The sequence below is a fragment of the Peromyscus leucopus genome, chromosome 18, assembly GCF_004664715.2.
Source record: "Peromyscus leucopus breed LL Stock chromosome 18, UCI_PerLeu_2.1, whole genome shotgun sequence".
In the NCBI taxonomy this organism is placed as follows: Eukaryota; Metazoa; Chordata; class Mammalia; order Rodentia; family Cricetidae; genus Peromyscus; species Peromyscus leucopus.
Window position 1 is genome coordinate 24,789,474 of NC_051078.1, and position 21,536 is coordinate 24,811,009.

At 38.8% G+C, this 21,536-nt stretch overlaps 1 protein-coding gene across 2 annotated transcripts in view; it reads left to right on the forward strand.

Annotated features, from left to right (window-relative positions):
* Positions 1-21,536, forward strand: part of Tmtc2 (transmembrane O-mannosyltransferase targeting cadherins 2) — a 419,027-nt gene that overhangs the window by 300,692 nt on the left and 96,799 nt on the right. For both annotated transcript variants that reach the window (XM_028883517.2, XM_037196785.1), the window contains exon 9: positions 16,306-16,387. In XM_028883517.2, the coding sequence (XP_028739350.1) occupies positions 16,306-16,387 (82 nt within the window). The remainder of the gene's footprint in view (positions 1-16,305; positions 16,388-21,536) is intronic.

Here is a 21,536-nt window from a genome sequence, read left to right on the forward strand (position 1 = left end):
GGGGGCTTTTAGCCACACCCTTTTAAAAGTGCACACTCTGGAATCATGAGCACCTAGAATAGTTCTCCTGATTATATATTGAGGTTAATATATTTCTTTAGTTACTTAACTTACTTGTCTCATAATTTCTTAGTTTATTTCCTCATTAATGCTTTCTTCCACTAACACCACCTTTGAAAAAATTCTGTGTCTTGCTTATTTTTCATTGTAAAAGTTCTATAATGCATGTTCTGTGTGTTTTCTAACCATAACGTTCCTTGATTGCCTATGTAAGGATTTCATTTTATTAAGATATTTTTCAAAATGAAGTCATTAATAATACTCATCTATAACCATTAGCTTTGAGGAAAGTATTCTGGTATGTTATAGTGGTGGGTAAAAGAGTTATTTTGTTTAACTAAGATTTTTCTAGGAATCAGCAAGTAATTGTAATATCATAACCAATTATAACTCTTTCCCCCTGAGTGTAAAATTGGTAGCATTTTACACCCTGCTCATGACTTCCTTGTGAGCTTGCCAAACCCTGTCAACATTTCCAGCAGAAAATGGCCCTTTTGGAAAGTGTTTTTTTAGGGGTTGATAGGAGGTAGCTGAAGAATCCTTGAACTGCCACCAGTATTTATATGTATTTTCTAGTTTGATCAAGAGCAAATCTTTAGTTCTTTTAATTCCAAATTCTATTTTGAGCTTAGATAATCTTTCTGCTTCCTTTTGGCTTCAATTTTCTAGACCCTACAGGAAAATTTAGCCTGCAGTCTTCAAAGGTGTTCCAGAACAAGAGACAATTTGGTTGACAAAAATATTTTTGATCCCAAAGCTCTTCATGCGAGTTTGTTATAAGAAGGCTATTTCAAACATAGCAAAACTAATCCTGTGTATCTCTGGTTTGCCTTTGGGTAAATAGATTTGGTATAAATGCTCCAGTTAAGAAAACTGGCATAGTCTTTGGTTGAATGCTCCCAGAGTCGCTGTGCTTTGCTTTTCAAATGTCCTTTACATCACCCAATCTTTCTTAAGCATTGCTGCAACTTTGTACAGGAAGTTCCTAAAAGCCAGTGTTTGTTGAACATGTATACCTTGCAACTCTCTAAATGTTCTCTGTGTACTTTCCAAGTTACAGAACTGACCAGGAGCTATTATTATATCCCCTGTAAGGAACGAAATTCCTGGAGGTACTATGCCTCCTAAGAATCATAGCTGCCCAAAAGGGTCCTTCTTGAGAAGATTCTGATTGCCAAGTTATTATCCCTTCCTTTCAGCCAATGCCTCTCCTTTTACAACATGTGCACTGCTGTTTGGAGACAGAAATGATGACATGATTTAATTTAATGGCTTGGAATTTTCCACAACCCTTCAAAGCTCAACATCTGTCCATGACATGATGTACCTGATATATATATATATATATATACATATATATATGTATATATATATATATAATATATATATATGGAGAGAGAGAGAGAGAGAGAGAGAGAGAGAGTCAGTCTTACACATTGAGAAGTGGAACAAGTCAACACATGTCTTCTGGAGCGTGCTCTGTTGATATAGCATCTGTGCAAGGAATGAGGTCATGTTTCCATACCGTCGTTCTGTATACCCTCCTGGTGCTTTTTTACAAAGCGCTCTAATGGGTGGGTATGGGAGTTCCATTCCTCTTACATGCCACAGATAAACCTGCCAACTCAGGTGACAATTAAACTGCACAGTGTGATGGAGATGGTTCGGGAGGTTGATGTTTGGTGAGCCCTGTGTGTGCAGCCAACACCATTCATTTTCTCTAGCAAGGTCAAGAGGCTCTTAGAAGTTGACAGTGACAATGTATCCCCGAGCCAAATTCCTATTGAGTTGTCCATCCCAGAGAAAAATATTTTGTGAGTTTCTAGACGGCATCACCCTGATATTCCTGTACCCGATATGTTCCTATTAGTGGCCCATCTTTTCTAGTAAAATTACACATTACTGTCAGAAGGAAAGGATTTTATTTTGTAATAATACCAAAGTGTGTGTGTGTGTGTGTGTGTGTGTGTGTGTGTGTGTGAGAGAGAGAGAGAGAGAGAGAGAGAGAGAGAGAGAGAGAGAGAGAGAGAGAGAGAGAGAGAGAGAGAGAGAGAGTACTTCAACCAGAACACAGAGCTTCGTGGGCTTGGGACTGGTCCAGCCCAACGATATGCTTGTCATATGTATTTATACATACAGCCACATTCTGCTGGCAAAGTGCCAGTCTCTGGCCGTTGGTGTGTTTTCTCCCGTCCACCTAGTTTAAGGGTTCCTATAATCTTTTATAGACCATCTCTTGGCATGCCATACTATAGAAGGAAAAGTCAATTAGTATTGCTTAACTGATCCTGTGTTCAATAGATCTTCTTTCTTTGTAAGTCACAGAAAGTTAATCACAGAAGCTGGTTCTAAAATCATTCCTAGCAGAGTGGAAAGTCAGCCAGGTTTAGTTGCCAGATACACTTTTTTTTTTCTAATAAATGTTCTTAGTTGATTTGTACCCTAAACAAACAAACAAACAAACAAACAAACAAAACTCACTCTCATATAGCCCAGGCTCGCCTCAATCTCACTGTATAACCAAGTCTGGCCCTGAACTCCTGATCATTCTGTTTCCACTTCCCACGTGCTGGGATTATAGAGAATTTTGTACCAAATTAGTCTTTGTGGGCTGTCAGTCCCTTAGGATGTGCTAAACTAATAGAATTTCTAAATAGTTTTCTTAATTTGAATTTTGTGGAGAGAGTTTTTAGTCAACCAGTTCCAGCATTGACTTGAAAGTCGATGACTTTGAGGCCTGGCCAGCTTTTCTCCCATCTGTTAGCTTATTATGCCACCTCCTCTTGAATCCTCCCCTGACTCACTCAGGCAGAATTGATGTCCTAACATTTATTGCTATTCTTATGCACTCACTATACATAAGTCTTATGAGAGCCTTCCAAAGAATAACTTAGAGCTGGTGAGGCCCTACCTCCAGAATCACCATGATGTTATATGATGAACAAAAGCAAGAATGACCTAATTTTATCTTTGCTTATCTAGTACATGGTATGGTACCAGGCATATGGTTATTATTTAGCTTTATAAGGTCTAGCGGTTTGTAGAATTGTGTGTATGCATGCATACATATGTGTAGCCATGTGTCTATATGTGCAGGTGCACATGTGTATGTTTGCAGGCATATGGAAGCAAGAGGTAAACTTCAGGTCTTATTTCTCAGAATATGTCCAGGTTGTTTTTGGAGACAGTTAGGCTAGACTGACTAGCCAGTAAGCTCCATAGACCCACCTGTACCTGCCTACGGGCCTGGGATTACAAGTGCTTGCATCCACTCTGCCTATGGGCTAGAACTCGGTTCTTCCTACTTACTCAGTGCTTTACCAAGTGCTGGTCTCCGTATCCCACAAGCTATGCTTTAATAAACCCCATGGTTCCTGGTGGTGATTGCACAAAAACCCTCTTGTGGTGTCATAACACAAACTTTGCAGCCAGCCATATTGGCTCTGAACCTAGCTTTGCAAGCCACAGGTCTATACCTTGAGCAAGGTGCTTAGTGTCTTTGTGCCTTAGTGTCTTCCTCTACAAAATGGAATTTAATATGCTCTTAGGTATGTTATAAAGATGTAATGTGACAGACAGTACTCGTAAAATGCTCAGAACTGTGCCTGGAAGAGTAGAATTGCAGTATGTCATGACAGTAGAGCACTTGGAAAAATGAGTTTCAGTAAACAGAGGACGTAAGTGAACACTGAATTATTCTTGACAAGTTCCCAGGTCTTGAGCTATGAAAGATGGCTTTATTAATGCCCTGTTTGCTTGGTGTCAGGCCACAGTAAGATCTCATGGATGCCTCACTTGGTGACATGGGGACCCTGTAAGAGCCCATCATTTCATCTCCCCTGATTCAAGTGAATGCTTGTGAGTAGTAAAAATTAGTGCAAATTATAAAATTTGTCTAAACCAGGAAGTAGTTGTAGGTATAATTACATTGGAAAACTGAGCATAAATAACATTTTTGGGAAAATTGGAAATTACTTTAGGACTGCAATATATACTCTCAATATAAATGTGGCACATTTTTCTAAGAACTTTTCTAGAATATTCTGCCTTTGAGGGACAACTTTACCTTGAAATTGCTTTCAGAACAATGTAGGTAGTTCGATTCCCCCAATGCTAGTTGTATCCATTAGTTCATTAGTACACCAAATTAAAATTTGTTGATTTTAGGTCCAAGCAAATTTTCCCAGCCTTCGCTTTAGCTGCTTGGACCTGAAGAAATGGGCCAGTTTTCTCATTTATTTTGGACTTGAAAACCAAGTAAGCAAAAGCAGAGGACAAGAATAAAAAAAAGCTTGGAGCCTAGGGAGATGGCTCAGCATTTAGAGTAGTTGGTGCTCTTGGAGAGAACCCAAGTTTGGTTCCCACACCCACATGGCAACTTATAACTATCTGAAATTCCAGACCTAAGAGTATGATGGCCTCTTTGCCCTCTTCTGGCCCCCATGGGCACCAGACACACATATGGTACACATACATCCTTGCAGGCATAGTGTTCAGACACATAAAAATACATCTTTAAAAAAAAGCAAAACAAGAAGTAAGTTCCTTCTAAAAAGGTTTCTTTAATCTAGATGAATTCTGTTTTTTTTTTCTTTTTTCCTGAGGATTATAGACCTATGGAGTTCAATTAATTAGATCTTTGATTCCCAGCCGAAGAGCATGAAACTCATTCGAATCAGTGACTTCCTCTGGCTGTTTACCTCCTAGGGACTCAGGTTTCTGTTTCTGAATCCGGTGCTTTCTTTTAGTGTCCTGGGTAAATCATCAAAGAATTTTATGTCTAAATAAATTAAGTGACTCCCGCATCCTTTATTGCTGAAGCTTTTTACCAAAAGAAATGAAATGAATTGAAATTGGGGAATTATTTACATCTGGCTTTGTCCTCTTGGAGAGCATTTGGATTTCAGAACGAGTGGCGCTCTGCCAGTGACAAATGGAGGCGCTGAGATTGCCTTGCCTTCATCCGTTACCTTTTATGGTGTCCAGGGATTTTTTGCTCTCCTTTGTGACCCAGCTGCAAAACAGCTGTTGTTTGGGCTCTTGCCTTTCTACTCTCACAAGACAGCTTTCCTAACTGTCCCCAAGGGGCTTAAACTTCTGCACCAGTGTCAACTCTGAGCTCCAAGAGCTCAGAAGAGGCCCTGAGGGTCCGTGGGGCTGAGAAGCACCCCTTGCTATTGCTTAGCAATTGGCCAGAGCAGCCCAGTGAGTGCTGTGACCTTGCTCAAGAAACAGACCCATCACTCCAGCAGGCCTGCTGGGTGTTTGGATTTCTTGCTCTGAGCTAAGATCTGAGGGTTTTCCATTTTCATTGAGTCCTTAGAGGCCTTCCCCACTTTAGCCATGGAGATCTTCCCGCTGGAAACCATCCTCACCATGAACTTTTGGTACCATCTTGTGGATTACAGAATGCTGATTAAATTTGAGATTTCTTGCTAGTCCTTTTGGAGAGGACTTGTTACCATGGATGGCATTAGGCATGTAATTCTAATACCATACAGGCCTCTGTGTTTTCTCTCACTCATCCAGCATATTTCCCAATAAGGGGTATGCATTTCTGTAAAACTTGGGGGACTTTCCAGCCACCAGAATCTGTGAGAAACAAATTTCTGTTGTTTGTTTTTAAAAGACTTGTGTTTTGAACCCTCTTGCTCTGCAAGGAATTTAACATTCTTCCAGCATTTTCACTACTTTTCCGTTATCTGGCCCTTGGCTAACTGTTGATTAAACAATTCTTCTAAAGTGGTTAACAATTAGAAAGTCAATGACAAATGGCAATTAGAGTACAAAAGTGTCACAACAAAAGTAGGAATCCAGCGTCAGAGTACCTAGGAGGAAAAGACACAGCTTGAAGACGTGAGGCTCTTGTAATTTGGCCGTGGCCATCGTTGGAAAGTTATCTTGAAATGTTCAAAGTATATTTTTGAGTCATTTACCTTTTTAATTTCCCATTAAATTAAGGAAAAAAAACTTTGGCATTAACCTTTCTGCCAGTTGTAATTTATGTTGTGGTTTTCTGTGTCATTTGTTTTTAAATCCTCACTGTGTCTTGCCCTCTTCTAATGGCAGTCTTTGCCCTACCCTTCATGGCCAGACATGCCTAAGTGCTACCACCATCGGTAATTTCACTATCCATTTTTCTTCTCCTCCTCCACTCCTGGCCTTTCCTCTGGCTGCAAGAATCACTTAACACCCTTACACTAATGGTCTCTGTCCCCAAATTCACTGGCCATTTTTAAGCACTTGACACATTTACTACTGTCGTTTTCTTGAAATATATTTCACCTTGCTTTTAGCCATTTGATTCAGAGTGATTGGCACACATTTTTGACACCCCAAATCCCTCAGAAATCCATAGATAATCATGAGGTACACACTGTCAATCCCATGATTGAACTCGTACTCTTAGTCCATAAACCTACGCTTCTGTTCTTGAATACTATCCCTTCAAGTGTCACTGTCTGTCTCCCTTAGCACCAAATGCCCTCCCTATCTACCGTTCCGAGAAGATAGTCAATTCCGTTTTCTCCTACACCAGGCATTCAGTCTGCACTTCTCTATCCCCTGGCATGGCCCTTCTGCTCCCGTCCCACGTTCTTATCCTCATCATCATTCCAGGGATCATTGGGAATCAGCTGATAGTGGGTCTATATGACTGTAGAGCAGCTGGGCTCGGCTCTGCCCACTTTTCATGTGCTGCCCCTTCACTGGGCTCAGTCTGGTTTCCAGGCTGTGGTTTGTTCCTGTCACAGGCCCTTCCTTGCTGGGCCCCTACTTAGCATTCATTTCTGTTTACCTCTTGAAGGATGTACACATCCTTTGATGTCTAAATCAAGTGTTAGTTCCTTTGGAAACTTTTCCTGTGTGCTTTGACTAGGTCACACCCAATGGTTATTGTTGGTGTTAGTCCAGCCTAATACAGCTGCAATTTTAGACTTTGCCAAGACAGGAGTTAGGCCTGTTATTAAAATCAGTTTTTGCCTTAATATTTAACAGTCCCAGGCACAGGCTGGGTGCCCAGTAAGTTTTTGTAGAATTAAGGGAATCAATAAACATATTTAATGAGTTACATAACTTTAATTATTTTACTTAAAAGTAGATGAATGTCTTTGTTGTTTAATGTAAATGTATACACATGTATACATAGCTTTAAAGTAGAAGTTTGGAGTAGATTTACCTATGATTTAGGTAAATATACCATATTATAAAGTATAAAGTTGATTTAAACAAACTTCTACTTCAGTAGAGCTTTGTTGGGCATTTTAATGGTATGACTAAATACTGTTCTTACCAACTGAGATTATGAATGAATAAGATTTAATGATGAGACATTGGGTTTAGTATGACTCTGAGTTTGGTTTAACACGACAATGTAATAGTCAAAATCATTTGCCCAGATGCAGTTTAAGATGTGGTTGAATCCTATCAAATTAACTGTCTCCTCTGAATGCTATCACAGTATGTGTTCATGATTCCTTTAAGCTTTAGTGGAAGATGTACAAATGGACTGATGTAGACAGGAAATTGGCATGGGAACACAACTAGAAGTCTGACTATGTTAAACACCTTCAATTATGCATCGTTTATAAGTGTTACCCACTTTATTTTTATTCCTTAAGAATTTTAAATTTTTACTTATCCATAGTTTCAAAGCCATGTAGAAAGCAACAAATCTGAATATTCAATATTTTCAGATATTCTAAATACATGTTTTTGAATGGCAAGGGAAAACTATTCACAAGAAATAGGAAACCGACAGACCAAGAAACAATTTTGCCCAATTTAGCATGATGGACCCATGAGTTCATTGGAATTAATTACAGGAGGTTGTGTGAGAGGTTACTTCAAGTATCCTGAATGACTCTTAGGCGGCCACTTTACTGGAAAGTCCCACTCTTAGCCTAGGTAATGACTCACAGCCGCTGGATCACAGGAGTCTTCTCAATCTACGGTCCACCTCCTCTGTTCCCAATGCCCCATACTACTCACAGCTGTGGGCAGAGGAAGAGTGATGGAACAGTGAGAATCTCAGCTGAGGGACTGACGACTCTCTCCACTTCCAGGATGGATTGTCGATAGACAGGATCTTATGTGATTCTCCTGCACCTGCAGTTGTGTGGATCTCCTCCGGGTGATCCCAACTGTTTTGATTTCAAGGAGGCACAGCAGTCCTGTCATGCATGGAAGATGTTACAGCATGTTTGAAATAATTTGAAATAGTCACTTAAAGTGGTCCCAAATGCTTACATTTAATGCCGTTCTTGATGAGCCTTTGTCTATTATTAGGAACTTTACAAGCGTAAGTAGGTGATGGGCTTTGCTTTTGATTTGATTGTTATAGTTTCCCTTTGCTTGGCCTTTCTGCATGTTTTCTTTCTTTCCTTTCTTCGAATGTAAAGCATCAGATATCTGGTCTTTTGATTTCCTGTCCACTCTCGGTGTGTGGCCCTTGATACAGCCGGTCTTTATGACTTAGTCCTCCAGAGTCTCTGTTGCCTTGACATCTCAAACAAATAAAACTCTAATAGCCCTCTACACATGCTTGTTCCTACTGATGCGCTCACAAATCTTTTCCACAAGAATAAATAATTCCTTCATTTATTCAAATGATTGCAGGGTCACTCTTGAGTGGTTTTTTTTAAATGCTGTGCTATATCCACAAATGATCCATCAGGCACTCATGGTCACAAAAAAATCTTTCATCTAATTACTTCTCAGCTCTTCTTCTATGACCACCCTCATATAGGCCACAAGTGTAAACACCTTGGAAGTGGAATGGAATGAGTTCTTCACTCCAAGTCTAGAGGCTTTGTTTAGGTATAACTTCGATAGTCTACTTAAAGTACTCCAGTGTTTTTAATTGCATTGGTTTATTAACTAATTAATTATCAGGTAAATCGTGTGCCTGTGAGATGGAGGACACTTGTGGGAATCAGTTCTCTCCTACCACAGTGTAGACCCTGAGGACTGAATGCTGGTTGTCAGGCTTGTTAGTAAGTGCCTTTATTCATTGAGCCGGGTTATTTGACTCAGTACTGTGTTCATATGTCATCAGAAGATATTCCTGTGTTGACTCCAGCGGCACACATGCTAAAACTGAAATGACCCAGAGTGGATGAGCACAGACCCTCTCCAAAGTATGGCACACATGGACCGGACTGTTGTATGCAGTCCCCAGAGCCTATGTGATGTCTGTTAGTTAACAACATCAAGGGAATGGTAGAAATCAACAGATCACGGGGCACCTGGTCTTGGCTGTGGTTTTTCACTGCAAGATAGACGCTCCAAGGTCACCATGTAAGCCTACTGAGCGCCATACAATGCAGTCAGTTCCTCTTCTAGACATTCGCATGACTTTTGTGGAGTTTACTCCAACTTTTGCTGCTATTTTTACGCTCATTCCTAACCGTCTATACCCGCTAACTCTGTCTGGCCTGCTTGCTCTTTATTTACTGTGATAACTTCTCATGTGTGACTCGGGGTCTTGACTACTTGATACTCCCAACTGGATGTTATCCTGCCCATTAGTTTGTGTTATTTCTTTTTTTTTCCACCAAGGCACTCAAAACTGACAGTGTTCTGGACTTTCTGTTAACTTGTCTATTCCACAGCTAGACTGAGAAAGGCGCAAGGGCAGGACCTTACTGTTGATGACCCTGCTGGAGACACTCATTGCTGCAGAATCTGTGAACCCTTCTCTTTCCACTCTCAATAGCTTTCAATAGACTGTGTTTATGGCCACATATCTTGACCACTAACAAAACACTGCTTTTTTTTTTTTTTTAACTCTACTCAAGATGGGTACCTCTTCCTTCATCAGTCCTGAAATACCAATGGACCAATGCTTGGGTCCAGCCTGCTGTTGGAATCTCAACAGCAAAATGGGTCAGTGGTAGAGGTGATATGATTAAGACTCTATAATTAGGTTATAAATGACAATTCATACCCTGTCTGCAACATTTAGGAGAATGCTGTCCTGACCTTCCCTCTCTTAACAATTTTCCCATGAAATCATTTTAATTGGAGCACAATATTCAAGTCCATAGTGGTAAACACTGAGTTTATGTAAACAATGCTCCAGAGAAAACAGGGAGCAACTTCAAGTATTTGCATCTGTTTCTCTAGGACTAATGCCTATAAATACAACTGATATGGTAGAATATAACTGTGATTTAAAGCTTTATGATGTCCACCAGATTGCCTCACAGGAAGATTTTATTACACTTTACCATATTTTAGTGAAGTTCCATCAATTCCTATTTTTTCTATATTCTCCTAACAATTAGGTCTCATTTTTGCAACTTTATTGATAAGTGAGTGATATCACCTCAGTATTAAATTGTGTTTTTAATAAGTTGGATATCTAAAGTCTCACAGGTTTTTGTACGTATTCTAGTCTTTATTTCTTGGTGTCTGTAAGCTCCTTTATTTTGTCCCCCATTGTACAAATGGTATGACTGATTTTCAGACTGGTAACTCAGCTGCATATAGAGAACAGTTTCTGTAAATAAAATTCACCCCCCACTACATGCCTTCATTATATTTGCCTGTGATGTAGCTAGCACCTAGTGTTGTGACCTAACCTCTTATGGGTTCCCAGGTCATCCACAATTTTTGTCTGACTTGACTACAAATTGGTGGCTCCTATGTCTCCTTCATGGAAGCTATTTTGATGGAGTGGTTCCTGAAACCCCAGGAAATGGTTTGCTTACTGTTGCCAATTACTTAATAGACCTAAATGAACTGCCAAAGAGGGGATATGTAGGTGAAGTCTGGGAAGGAACTGGAGTGTCTGTCCTAGCAACCCTGGACAGTTTTATGAGCCTGTGTTTCTAGTCACCAGAATGGAAGCTCAACATACTACAGCTTAGGGTTCGGGGCTTTCTTAATTTGAGGCTTCATTGCATTGGCATAATGAATTATTAATTCACCCTCCATCCTCTTTACCCTCCATGGAGTATCAAGTGTGGGACTAAAAACTCCAAGCTGGAGATAATTATTGGGTCTTTCTGAGGACTGGCTTCTACCTAGGAGCCCACAGTGAGCAGCCCTGACAGGAACAAAAGATGGTCCCTATCACACAATAAGTTCCAAGGTCTTTTTTGAGTATCATATTACTCAGAAAAGTATAAAGGTCTTTTGAGCTCGGTGCCAGGAAATCATTGGAAGAAAGTCAAAACGCAACGCAACAGTGCAAAATCTTATCATCAGGGATTTTTCAGTGTAATTGCTATTCTGGACTGTAGTATTAGGATTCCTTGTAAAGAACCTCTACTGTGTCATGAATAACTTGTCATTAAAACTTAGTACAAAAATTTGAGTGTAGTTCGTATTACAATTTTCTAAACTTCTTCATTGTATTTGTTATCTGTGCACTTGTGTTATATAAGGACATTTTCATGCTCCCATGTTTTATGATCCTTTCTATACTCCCTCCCCACCCCCCAACATGGCTCCTCTTTGTTCCCCTAGAGAGTTTTGCTTCTACTTTCATATCTCAGATGTACATGGTGGATCGTGTGTATCTTTATAAAGATTAGGAACGACATATCAGGGTGACTAACTTTTCTTTAGAAAATTAATAACTCAAACTAAAGCCATCGATGATCGTCTAATCCTTGCATTGGGTGTATTCCCAGTCCTTAAGCAAGAGGTTCCACGAATATTGTGGCCATTTATGTATATCTGTATGTAAAACCATATGTCTACAATTATGGCCATACAGTTTGTAGTTGAAAATCACTGGTTAGCCTTTGGTAGAAAAGCCCCCAGGCTTCACCTCCACCCAGCTGGCTGCTTGTTCCTAAGCTACAGCAGTGGCCATGATATGCTGTGTGAACTTAATGCAATATTTTCTTACATTTATTGTTTTCATTGGTCACAAAGAGATGAGGGCCTGATTGTGGCAAGATTTGAGAGCGTGGGTTGCAGGTTTTTTGTTGCTTTGTTTCTCATGAATTTAACAGTACTGTTTTGTACTTAGCACAGTCCCTTTTTCTTGATTTCTGAACAGTTTGTTTTATTTCATTTTTTTTTTATATTTGTCTACTTATTTAGACTGGGTCTCATGTATCCTAGACTGGGCTTAAACTTGCTGTGTAGCCTAGGATGGCCTCAAACTCATGATCCCTTGCCTCTACCTCCTGAGTGCTAGGATTACAGATGTGCACCATCACACCTGGTTTGTATATAATGGTGATTGAACCCAGGGTCTTATACATGGTAGGCACATTATCAGATGAGCTCTATCCCAATTCCCCCAAATTTATTTTTCTCTGTATTTTAAAATTCCCATTGCCCCCAAACTAATAATAGTTGGAGTAGTAAATTTGATTATATGCAATATTGCTTCCCAGTGACTGCAACTTTTTTCCCTAGGGCTCAGTAATGTGTCTGCCTGGCAGTTGATTGATCCTTAAGTTTAGATACTTTCGTGAGGTTTTTCTTTTCTTTATTATTTGGTATTTCATTGAGTATTAACCAAAGCTGATAGTTTTTTTTTTTTTGTAGTAATAGTGCAATATTTTCCCCCATAAAGAGGGATCTTCATGATCATCTTGTATTGGAGATTATGAGTCTCGGTGTTCTTTAATAACCGAGTCCCACCACAAGCCACTGTCCCTTGAGTACTGATGCTTGCTTTTATAGCTTCCTATTGTTGTCTCACCAGTGAATGATACATGAGGATTTTACTACTCATTTTACTGTGACATTGATAAATGAGCTAGTTTCTTCTTTTCTGTCCTTCCTTAAAACCTTAAGTGGAAAAAAAGTTCAAAGCCTTTTTAAAAAAAAAAAATCACATATACCATTTTTATGGGTACTTTACCAGTGATAGCTTTTATTAACCTTTTCTATAAATTCTAAGAATATTATTTTCCTGATGATTTAAAGAATGAACATGTGCTTTGAAGCTGTATATCCAGCAAAGTATGCTCTTTTTTATTCATAGCCGCATTCTATTACACATGCATGTGTGTGTGTGTGTGTGTGTGTGTGTGTGTGTGTGTGTGTGTGTGTGCATATATAAATAATGGGCAACATTTGTCACACATTTCTAATGTATCTAGGTAATATTGTCACTTTATATCTATCATCATAGTGTAATTCAAAAATCCCATGAAATAGCTCTAACTTTTTTTAAAAAATTAGTAAGTTTTATCATTAGGATGGGTTTAGTTTATCAAAACCTGCTGATCTGAAAGAACAGTATTTCCATGAAGGGAAGGCTGCTTTCTTCCTACATTTATTTCCTCTTTATAATTACCTGGCTCATATTAGGAGTGCACATTTGTTACCAATGGGTGAGGCAGTTATTTGATAGTTCACCCTTTGTGTTGTGCACTTTATGAGTTTGGACAAATGGATCATGAATACAGCCACGATAACAGCATGATGTAGACTGGTTTCCCTGCACTCCCTCAATCCTCCTTTCTGTAATAGCGCAAAGCACTGCTAAAAGATAGGATGATTTTCCACGAGTCATGTAGATAAACAAGTGTGGAATTGCTCTGCTTGTCTAGAATCTATTCTCCTATTTTGTACACTGGGCTGCCTGATTCTTCACAGTGAGTGAGTCGGTGAAAGGACTCTAACATGGCAAAATTGCTGCTCTTACCTTATGAAAGCCCAGAGACTCTTATATAGGAAACTTTGCTCCATGCTCTCTTTTCTACTTTGAAGTTCAAACTTGAAACGTTTCTGAAGGAACGTTGCAGTTTCAGTCACAGGGTAGTTGATGAGACTGACTTTCAGAGAGTAGCTGCTGAATGCAGTGCCATTATTGAAATGAAAGAACTTTGGAAGTCCATTTTTCTGAGTATGAGGTCACCACTAGTTATAGGTGATAGAGACTGAGGGGTGATGCACAGCAGTTAGGGCAGTGAATAGATATAGAATGTAATAACACTGTGGCTTTTCTTTGAATGAGTGGATGAGAAAGCCCTAGAAGATTCAGAGAAACTGGTCAAAGTTACATAGGTGGAGAATAACAAGCAAGTTACACACATTGAACTTTGGAAATTGTTTGCAATAACATTGATTGAAAAAAAAATGTGAACAAAGAATGAGCCGTTGTCTGAGGTGTCTGGTGGTATAGAAGAGAGGAGGAACATGCACATATTTACTGTGGACCAAGCCGTCTGGACATAACATGGTACTTAGTTGTCACTTAGAGTCCACATAGATTTTCATTCCCACCGTACCAGACCAGAGACAACTCTGGGACATTTCTTCCTATGGTCCTTCCATTTGTTACTGTGGATAATTGTGCAGAAGCAATAACCAGGTCAAGATCCCACTGCTTCATACACTGCCTGGATTATATTATTTCAAGAAAAATAAATTTGTTTCATGAAAACAATTCTCTGTTGTTGTTGTTGCTGTTGTTACCGTTTTTCTGTGATGTCACTGTTTGCTTAAAACTAAGACTAAGAAGGTAAGCTAGTTTCTGATTAAATTCCAGGTTAGCAGAACTTTCAGTTCTGAATGATAGCAGCAATGAAAAATCGTTGTTGGAAATTCTCCAAGTTAGGACTTTGCTTCTTTCTTGGAAGTAGGTAGTCATTGCATCCACAGAGGAACATTTGTGAGTAGTAAGAGGTGGGGAGTGTCAAGAAGAGAACTAGTGTTGCCTTCATCACTTGGAACCAATGTTTACTCCCTCTGCACTACAAAGAAAGAACTTTCCAGTTTTTTTTTTTTTTTTTAGAGCTTATCACTCATTTTCTTTGTGTTCTCTCATTTAACCATTGGCTGTGTTTAACATTCGGTATCACTGAGCTGTATCTGAGGTTAACTTTCCAAAGCATGATGTGTGCTTGAAGGATCCAAGAGGAGAATGGCCATGGGAAAGAACTCTTCTTCAGCATAGACTGGAGTGCTATGTTTCTTTACTTTTTTGTGAGTGCATGCAAGGTGTGTGTGTGTGTGTGTGTGTGTGTGTGTGTGTGTGTGTGTGTGTGCATTCCTGCATGCTTGTGTTTGCTGATGGTAATCAAAATTGAACCTAGGGCCTTGTACTGGACAACTGAGCTATATCTACCTGACTTTTAGGTTAATATTTTTGAGACAGATTCTTAACAAGTTGCCCAGGTTAACCTTGAGTTCACTTGGTAGCCCATGCAAGCTTGTGGAAACTGTGGTCCTCAAGCTTCAGCCTCCAGGCTATAGGAGAGCTCTTAGAATTGTAGGTCTGTAACCTCTGGTCCAGCTTGCTTGAGATTCTGATGGTGTTCTGAGTATTTGTTTATAGACTCAGGCATGCTCTGGGCTCTTTCCTCCAGTGTTAAAGAGCTGTGCAAACACTTTCTCTCAATTAAAATTCCTGTGTCCAAGCCATCCCTATCTCATCTGCCTCCCCATGAAGTTAGTATAAGACAAGCAGAATGGAACTTGACAGTTGAAGCTATACTACATTTTCACTCTCATTACATAACTCCTATTGGCAGTAATAACTGTGATATGAGCTGAGGGAATACTTTATTAAGATAAAATAATAAAGACAATAAAACAGAAAGAGAAAGGGCTTGGCAGTAGCTCAGTTGGTAAAGTCGCTGCAAGTATCTGAGCTCAATCATCAGAACAGAGGTTAGGGGCCTGGAGAGGCAGCTCAGCAATTAAGGGCACTTGCTGCTCTTCCAGAGAAGCCAAGTTCTGTTCCTAGAACCCACATAGCAGCTAGCGTGGACTTCAGTTCAGGGGATGCTATACTCCCTTCTGGCCCCTGCAGGCTCCAGGCATGTACATAGTACACATACATGTAGGAAAATCCTTCATTCACATGAAAAAAGAGTAAAGAAATATTTAACATCTGAGATCATCTTCTGACCTCCACATGCATGTACATATATGCACACTCATGCAATGCACACACACTACTCAAAGAAAACCTCAAACGGCGGCATTATTGCTATAAACCTGTTTTACCCTTTTTATTGTTATGAAACTTCTAAAAACCATTTCAGTTCCCCAGCCTCCCCTTGATCACTTTGATGGGCTCAGTATCTTTTCTGGTCTTCTCTTCTTGATGTGTCCCAAGATCCTGAAATCAGTCTTTACTCTCAACATATTTTCCTTTGTCATCCTCAGTCAGAAGAAAGAAGGTTTTTGTTGTTGTTGTTGTTGTTGTTTGTTTGTTTGTTTCCAGCACTGTGTATCTGTAGACATTTATTTCAATTGTGCCCAAGGTAAAAAATAATCCATCAAGATCCAATGCTGAATCATTTATTTTCTCTGTTTTTCAAGGGTCGTAAGAGTGAGGCTGAAAAGTTCTTCTTGAAGGCCATTGAGCTCGATCCCACGAAAGGAAACTGTTATATGCACTATGGTGAGTGGTGATACTTTTCCCATGGCCCCCATGTCCGTTGTTAGTGCTGAAGTGACATTTCGTGTCTTTGCTCGTCAAGGACCTTTGAGAGGAGGTTGACTTCCTCCTTTCCGATGTAGCCTCATGCTATATCCTTCCGTTCCCATTTAAAACGTCACACACGGGAGGGCTCTGCACTGTATTTACCCCAGCAAATTTCATTGGCCTTTAATGGAGAAGTCAGATTTCCAATTGTTTCTTTCAAGTTCAGCACAGAGTTTTAAATGAGATCTCATCGGGAAAGCATCTAGCTCTTTGTCTGATGCATGGTTTATAATAAAAATATTAGCTTCTTTTTTTTAATTCTCTGCAGTAAATGTATTGCTTATGGAGCATGCCAACTTGATGTTTTAGGAGTTTACATTTTGGTCTCAATTGCTTGCTTTCTGGAAGATATGAATGTATACCAGGCTGTAAATGCCTAGTAGAGAGGTCAAGCATAAGCTACTATAAGAAGTATAAGGAATGTGTGTCTCATGCCATTTAGCCTTGGCCTTAATCAGTTCAGAATGAGCTTATATAACACTCTATCATTTTGGTGACTCATGTGTTTAGACACCAACATATACAGCTGGTTGGTGTGTGATAAGATATGCTGTGTCTGCCAGATTTGTAGATGGGCTGTCTCTCAAGGAACAACAACAACAAAAAGGATTTTATTTTGCTAATCCCATAGGAAACAAAATACTAGCTTTTTTTTAAAATAATACTGTTGACCTTAATGTGTTAGGTATTATTGAGTAACAAACTTAAATGTGGACAGAAATGAAATCCTTAGAAAATATACCTAATATGACTGTATAGTGTAGCTAGAGTTTTTCTGGTCTGGCCTTGGCCCACAGTCAGGACAAATCTCTCTAACCTGCCAGTCCTGTAGTGGCTCAGACCCAACCAAGTAAGCACACAGAGACTTATATTGCTTACAAACTGTACGGCTGTGGCAGGCTTCTTGTTATCTACTTCTTTTATCTTAAATTAACCCATTTTTATTGATCAATACTTTGCCACGTGGCTTGTGGCTTACCCATACCTTCCATCTCGCTTGTCATGGCAGTGGCTGGCAGTGTCTCTTTGCCTCAGCCTTTCACTTCCCAGAATTCTCTTCTCTGCTTGTCCCACCAACACTTCCTGCTTGGATACTGGCCAATCAGCATTTTATTTATACTGTGCTGTGATATCCACAGCACTTTTAAAATAAGAAATAGTATGTCATTAATTCCTTCTTCAAGTTTTCAGCAAGAAAGGAAAAAAAAAAGCAATGACGGCTAGGAGTGTAAGGGAATGGACATAACAAAAATAGAGGAATTACTGAACCAACCACCAGTGCCTTTTTTTATGTGTATGTTGTTATATGAATGTGCTTGTGAAGCTAGGCACACAATGCTTTGGTTTTGGCCTAACACATAATACAAAAGCATATGACATATTATAGGACCACTCTGCCATTTCTCTTTTTCCACCATGTTAAGATAATAGTTGAGTAGCTCAACTTGTCTGCAGAACTTGTTTTTATTTTCACAAGTTTTCCTATATGAAGTATTTGAAGTTAGGTTTTTTTTTCTCATACCTGCTATTTTGAGTTCTCCTACCAAACATCAAATTATCTCCATGATTGTTTTGCTAGAGTGTGAGAGGGCTATTTTTTGTCCAGGGTGTTTTAGGAAATAGATGTTCCATTTCTTACCTTTTTGCCTATATTGCTTTGGTTTCAAACTGGTTCTGCTTTGTGTATCTTCTGAGCTAATGTCCAATATCATTATGTAGTGAAGAGGAATATTCACAGTGAATTTTGTTACACCCCACTATTGTTATATTTGAGTGATCATTATTAAAAATCACTATTACAACCAGTGGTAGGTGCTGTGGATATCACTCTATATTAATAAAACACTGATGGCCAGTGACCAGGCAGGAAGTATAGGCAGGACAAAGAGAGAGGAGAATTGGGGAAACAGGAAGAAGGAGGAGAGACACTGCAGCCACCTCCAGGACAAGCAGCATGTAAAGACACCGGTAAGCCACCAGCCACGTGGCAAGGTATAGATTTATAGAAATGGGTTAATTTAAGATATAAGAACAGTTAGCAAGAAGCCTGCCATGGCCATACAGTTTATAAGTAATATAAGTGTCTGAGTGATTATTTTATATGTGGATTATGGGACTGCAGGGCTTGGTGGAACCTGGAGAGAAGCCCTCCAGCAACAGGTAGGGCTCAGTGGTACAGCACTTGCCTAACTCAGACGAGGCTTGATGTTCAATCACTAATACTATCAAAGGAAAAAAAAAAAAAAAAACGGAAACTAACTTCAGATTTCAGTTGCCTAGGGAATTCTTAAAGAAAAAAAATAAACTGTTGTATTAAGAGTTGGCACCTGGTTATTTCAATAGCCTGCCTTTTCATATTTCTTTTTAAAAATTAGTGTTTTGTGGCACATTATACTCCTGGGTTTTGTGGTTCCAGTGGTGGTTATATAGATGTTATTTCTCCCATGAGAATCTTGTTTTGGATTTAGTTCACTGGAAAGTGCAACAAATTTTTTTTAATGTTACTTGAAAAATAGTGATAGCTCATATCTTTAAATGTTTGTGTAAAATTTAAATTTTTTCTTAATCCTATTGGAGTGTTTTTAACTTGAGGGATATGCAAAAAATTAGAACTATATTTCCCATCTCTTAGAAGGAAGACTACATGATTCAACATCAATTTATGAAAGACAGTATTACTCATTTTAAAAAATTTATAACACTCAATATTTTTACTGCCTTCACATGGAAGTGGCAAAGACTCAAAAGGAGCAGTAAAATGCAGAGAAGCCTGTAACCCAGAATGTGAGACAACGTTAATTTTTGACTTTTAGAACTGAAAATTTGTTTTCAATTTAACTCTATATCAATCCACTGTTTTGCAAACAAATAGTGTGAAGTCTAGAAAAAATGGTGATGATTCAACTAAATTTAATGTAGCTGAGCAACGTCTGCATCTCTCAACTACTCATTGTTTTCCCTTTCTGACATATGTTCTATTTCCTTTTATAGCATTGACCGATTGACAAATAGACGTTTTTATCAGTAGATCTTTTGTACAGAATTTATGAATATTATGACTTAGCTTAAAATTCTTAAAGAAGGTTTTATTTTATTGTTATAAGGTGTATCTAGTTGGTACAAGACATTCTTCCCTATTCAGAAAATTCTGTGAAGACAGGAACATCATGAAGTCATCTTCAGAAGGTGATTAGGTAGAAGGTGGAAGATTTGTCAAAAGGAGTAGCTGTGTCTTACATCTGTGAGTTTATGATGTGTGCCCATCCCTGAGAACATGCCAAGTATTTGAAGAGCTAGCTGTCAGTAGGACAATTGTCAAGTTCAAGGGTCCAAAGCAAGAGCAAGTGTCTATTTAGAGCAGCAAATTAGAGCTCCTGTGACTGGAGCTGGGTAAACCAGATGGAGAAGTGGAGGTGGAGGCCACAGATGGAGGCCCACTGAGGCTTTGCAAACTAAATTCTAAAAAAGAGTGTACTTTTACGAGTGTTGGGATAGACGAAACTGAGAAGACAGGGCAGAGATGTCTTTAGAAAAGTCTTTAGAGAGTGACTGCTGTGTATTGGGCAAGGGATGTTGATGGTTTGGGATTGGGAGTTATTGGGAAAGCAAATAAAGTTAAACTATCCCTCCTTTAGATGATTCTATATTAAGAGTGGGGAGAATTCTGTTTCCTATTTTCTATGCCAACAATACCTGGTGTATTGTCAAATTCACAGTGATGTCCCATGCTAGAACTGAATCTGGAACACACAGTTTACTAAAAGGACGTTCTGCTTGAATTTTCATTATTTTTATCTAAGAAAATTCATACTATGTTTTTCATATCAGTTCCTTGCCAACTTGCTGAAATATATATATATATATATATATATATATATATATATATATATATATATATATTCATTCCCCCTTAGGGTGTTTATACCCACAGATTGAATGAATAAAAACACTCCCTCGACTTGAAAATAAATATTTAAATGAAATGTATGTGTTCTGAGCCTTTTTAAGATGCGATTCAAATGCCAGTGAAAATGCCAGTGAGTGAATGTTGTTTTATGAGAAATCCACTCTTTTGAGCAATTACGCGCTTTTAGTTTGCTTGTTAATGATACGAGTGATTTGGAAAATATCATTCAGTTGTGATTGGGCAGATAGAATTGTAGGAATTTATATCGGTTGAAGTGGTGATTAGAAGATGTCTAAATATGCCATCGGTTCCTCCTAGTTTAGACCCCCTGGTTTTATGTGTGTAGGAAAGAGTTGTAGTGAAGATTTTTTTTTTTTGCACTACAGTTGTACTAAAGCTTCATCTGAAAGTTTATGAAATTGTTTTAAAGAAATAATTATATTTTGACCTTTGTTAGTCTACAGTCTCTGGAGGACAAAAAGAGACATAGTCTCAGTCCTGGGCTGAAAATCTAGAAAACTGATGTTGACTCCTAGAATTTTTTTCCAGAATTCAAATTTTCTTTATCAGTTTAATAGTGTACAAAATACTGTTTTTTTTAATATTAGCTCAATGTTTTAGTTCCAATAAACATGAAGAAAATAAGTTTCAAACTATTTCAATGTATCAACTATAGTATAGCATTTTATTCATGCATTGTTGTCAAAATTAATATTTCCATGCCTGTGATGCCAGTATATATAATCTTGGTAAGGTGTGCTCCACCAGTCTCAGGATGATGTCCATTATGGATCAAGGGATTCTCCATGGATCTGTTTGTCTCCAATTGGAAGCGGCTTCCAGAAAACTAAGTCAAGATAGGCATTCCTTCTCCCAATTAAAAAAGATACTCTTTTATAAAGGCCATGTAGTAAGATAAAATATAAATATTTTCTTTGGATACATAGAAGCAAATGTGATGTGACTAAAATATGTTAGTATATATTCAAACGTACCTACTAGGTATATATTTTAGTTACTGTTCTATTGCTGTGAATAGACATTGTGACCAAGGCCACTTTCATAAAGAAAGAATTGAATTGGGGGGGTTGCTTACAGTTTCAGAGGGTTAGTCCACAGCCATCCTGTTGGCAGCAAAGAGGCATGGCACTAGAGCAG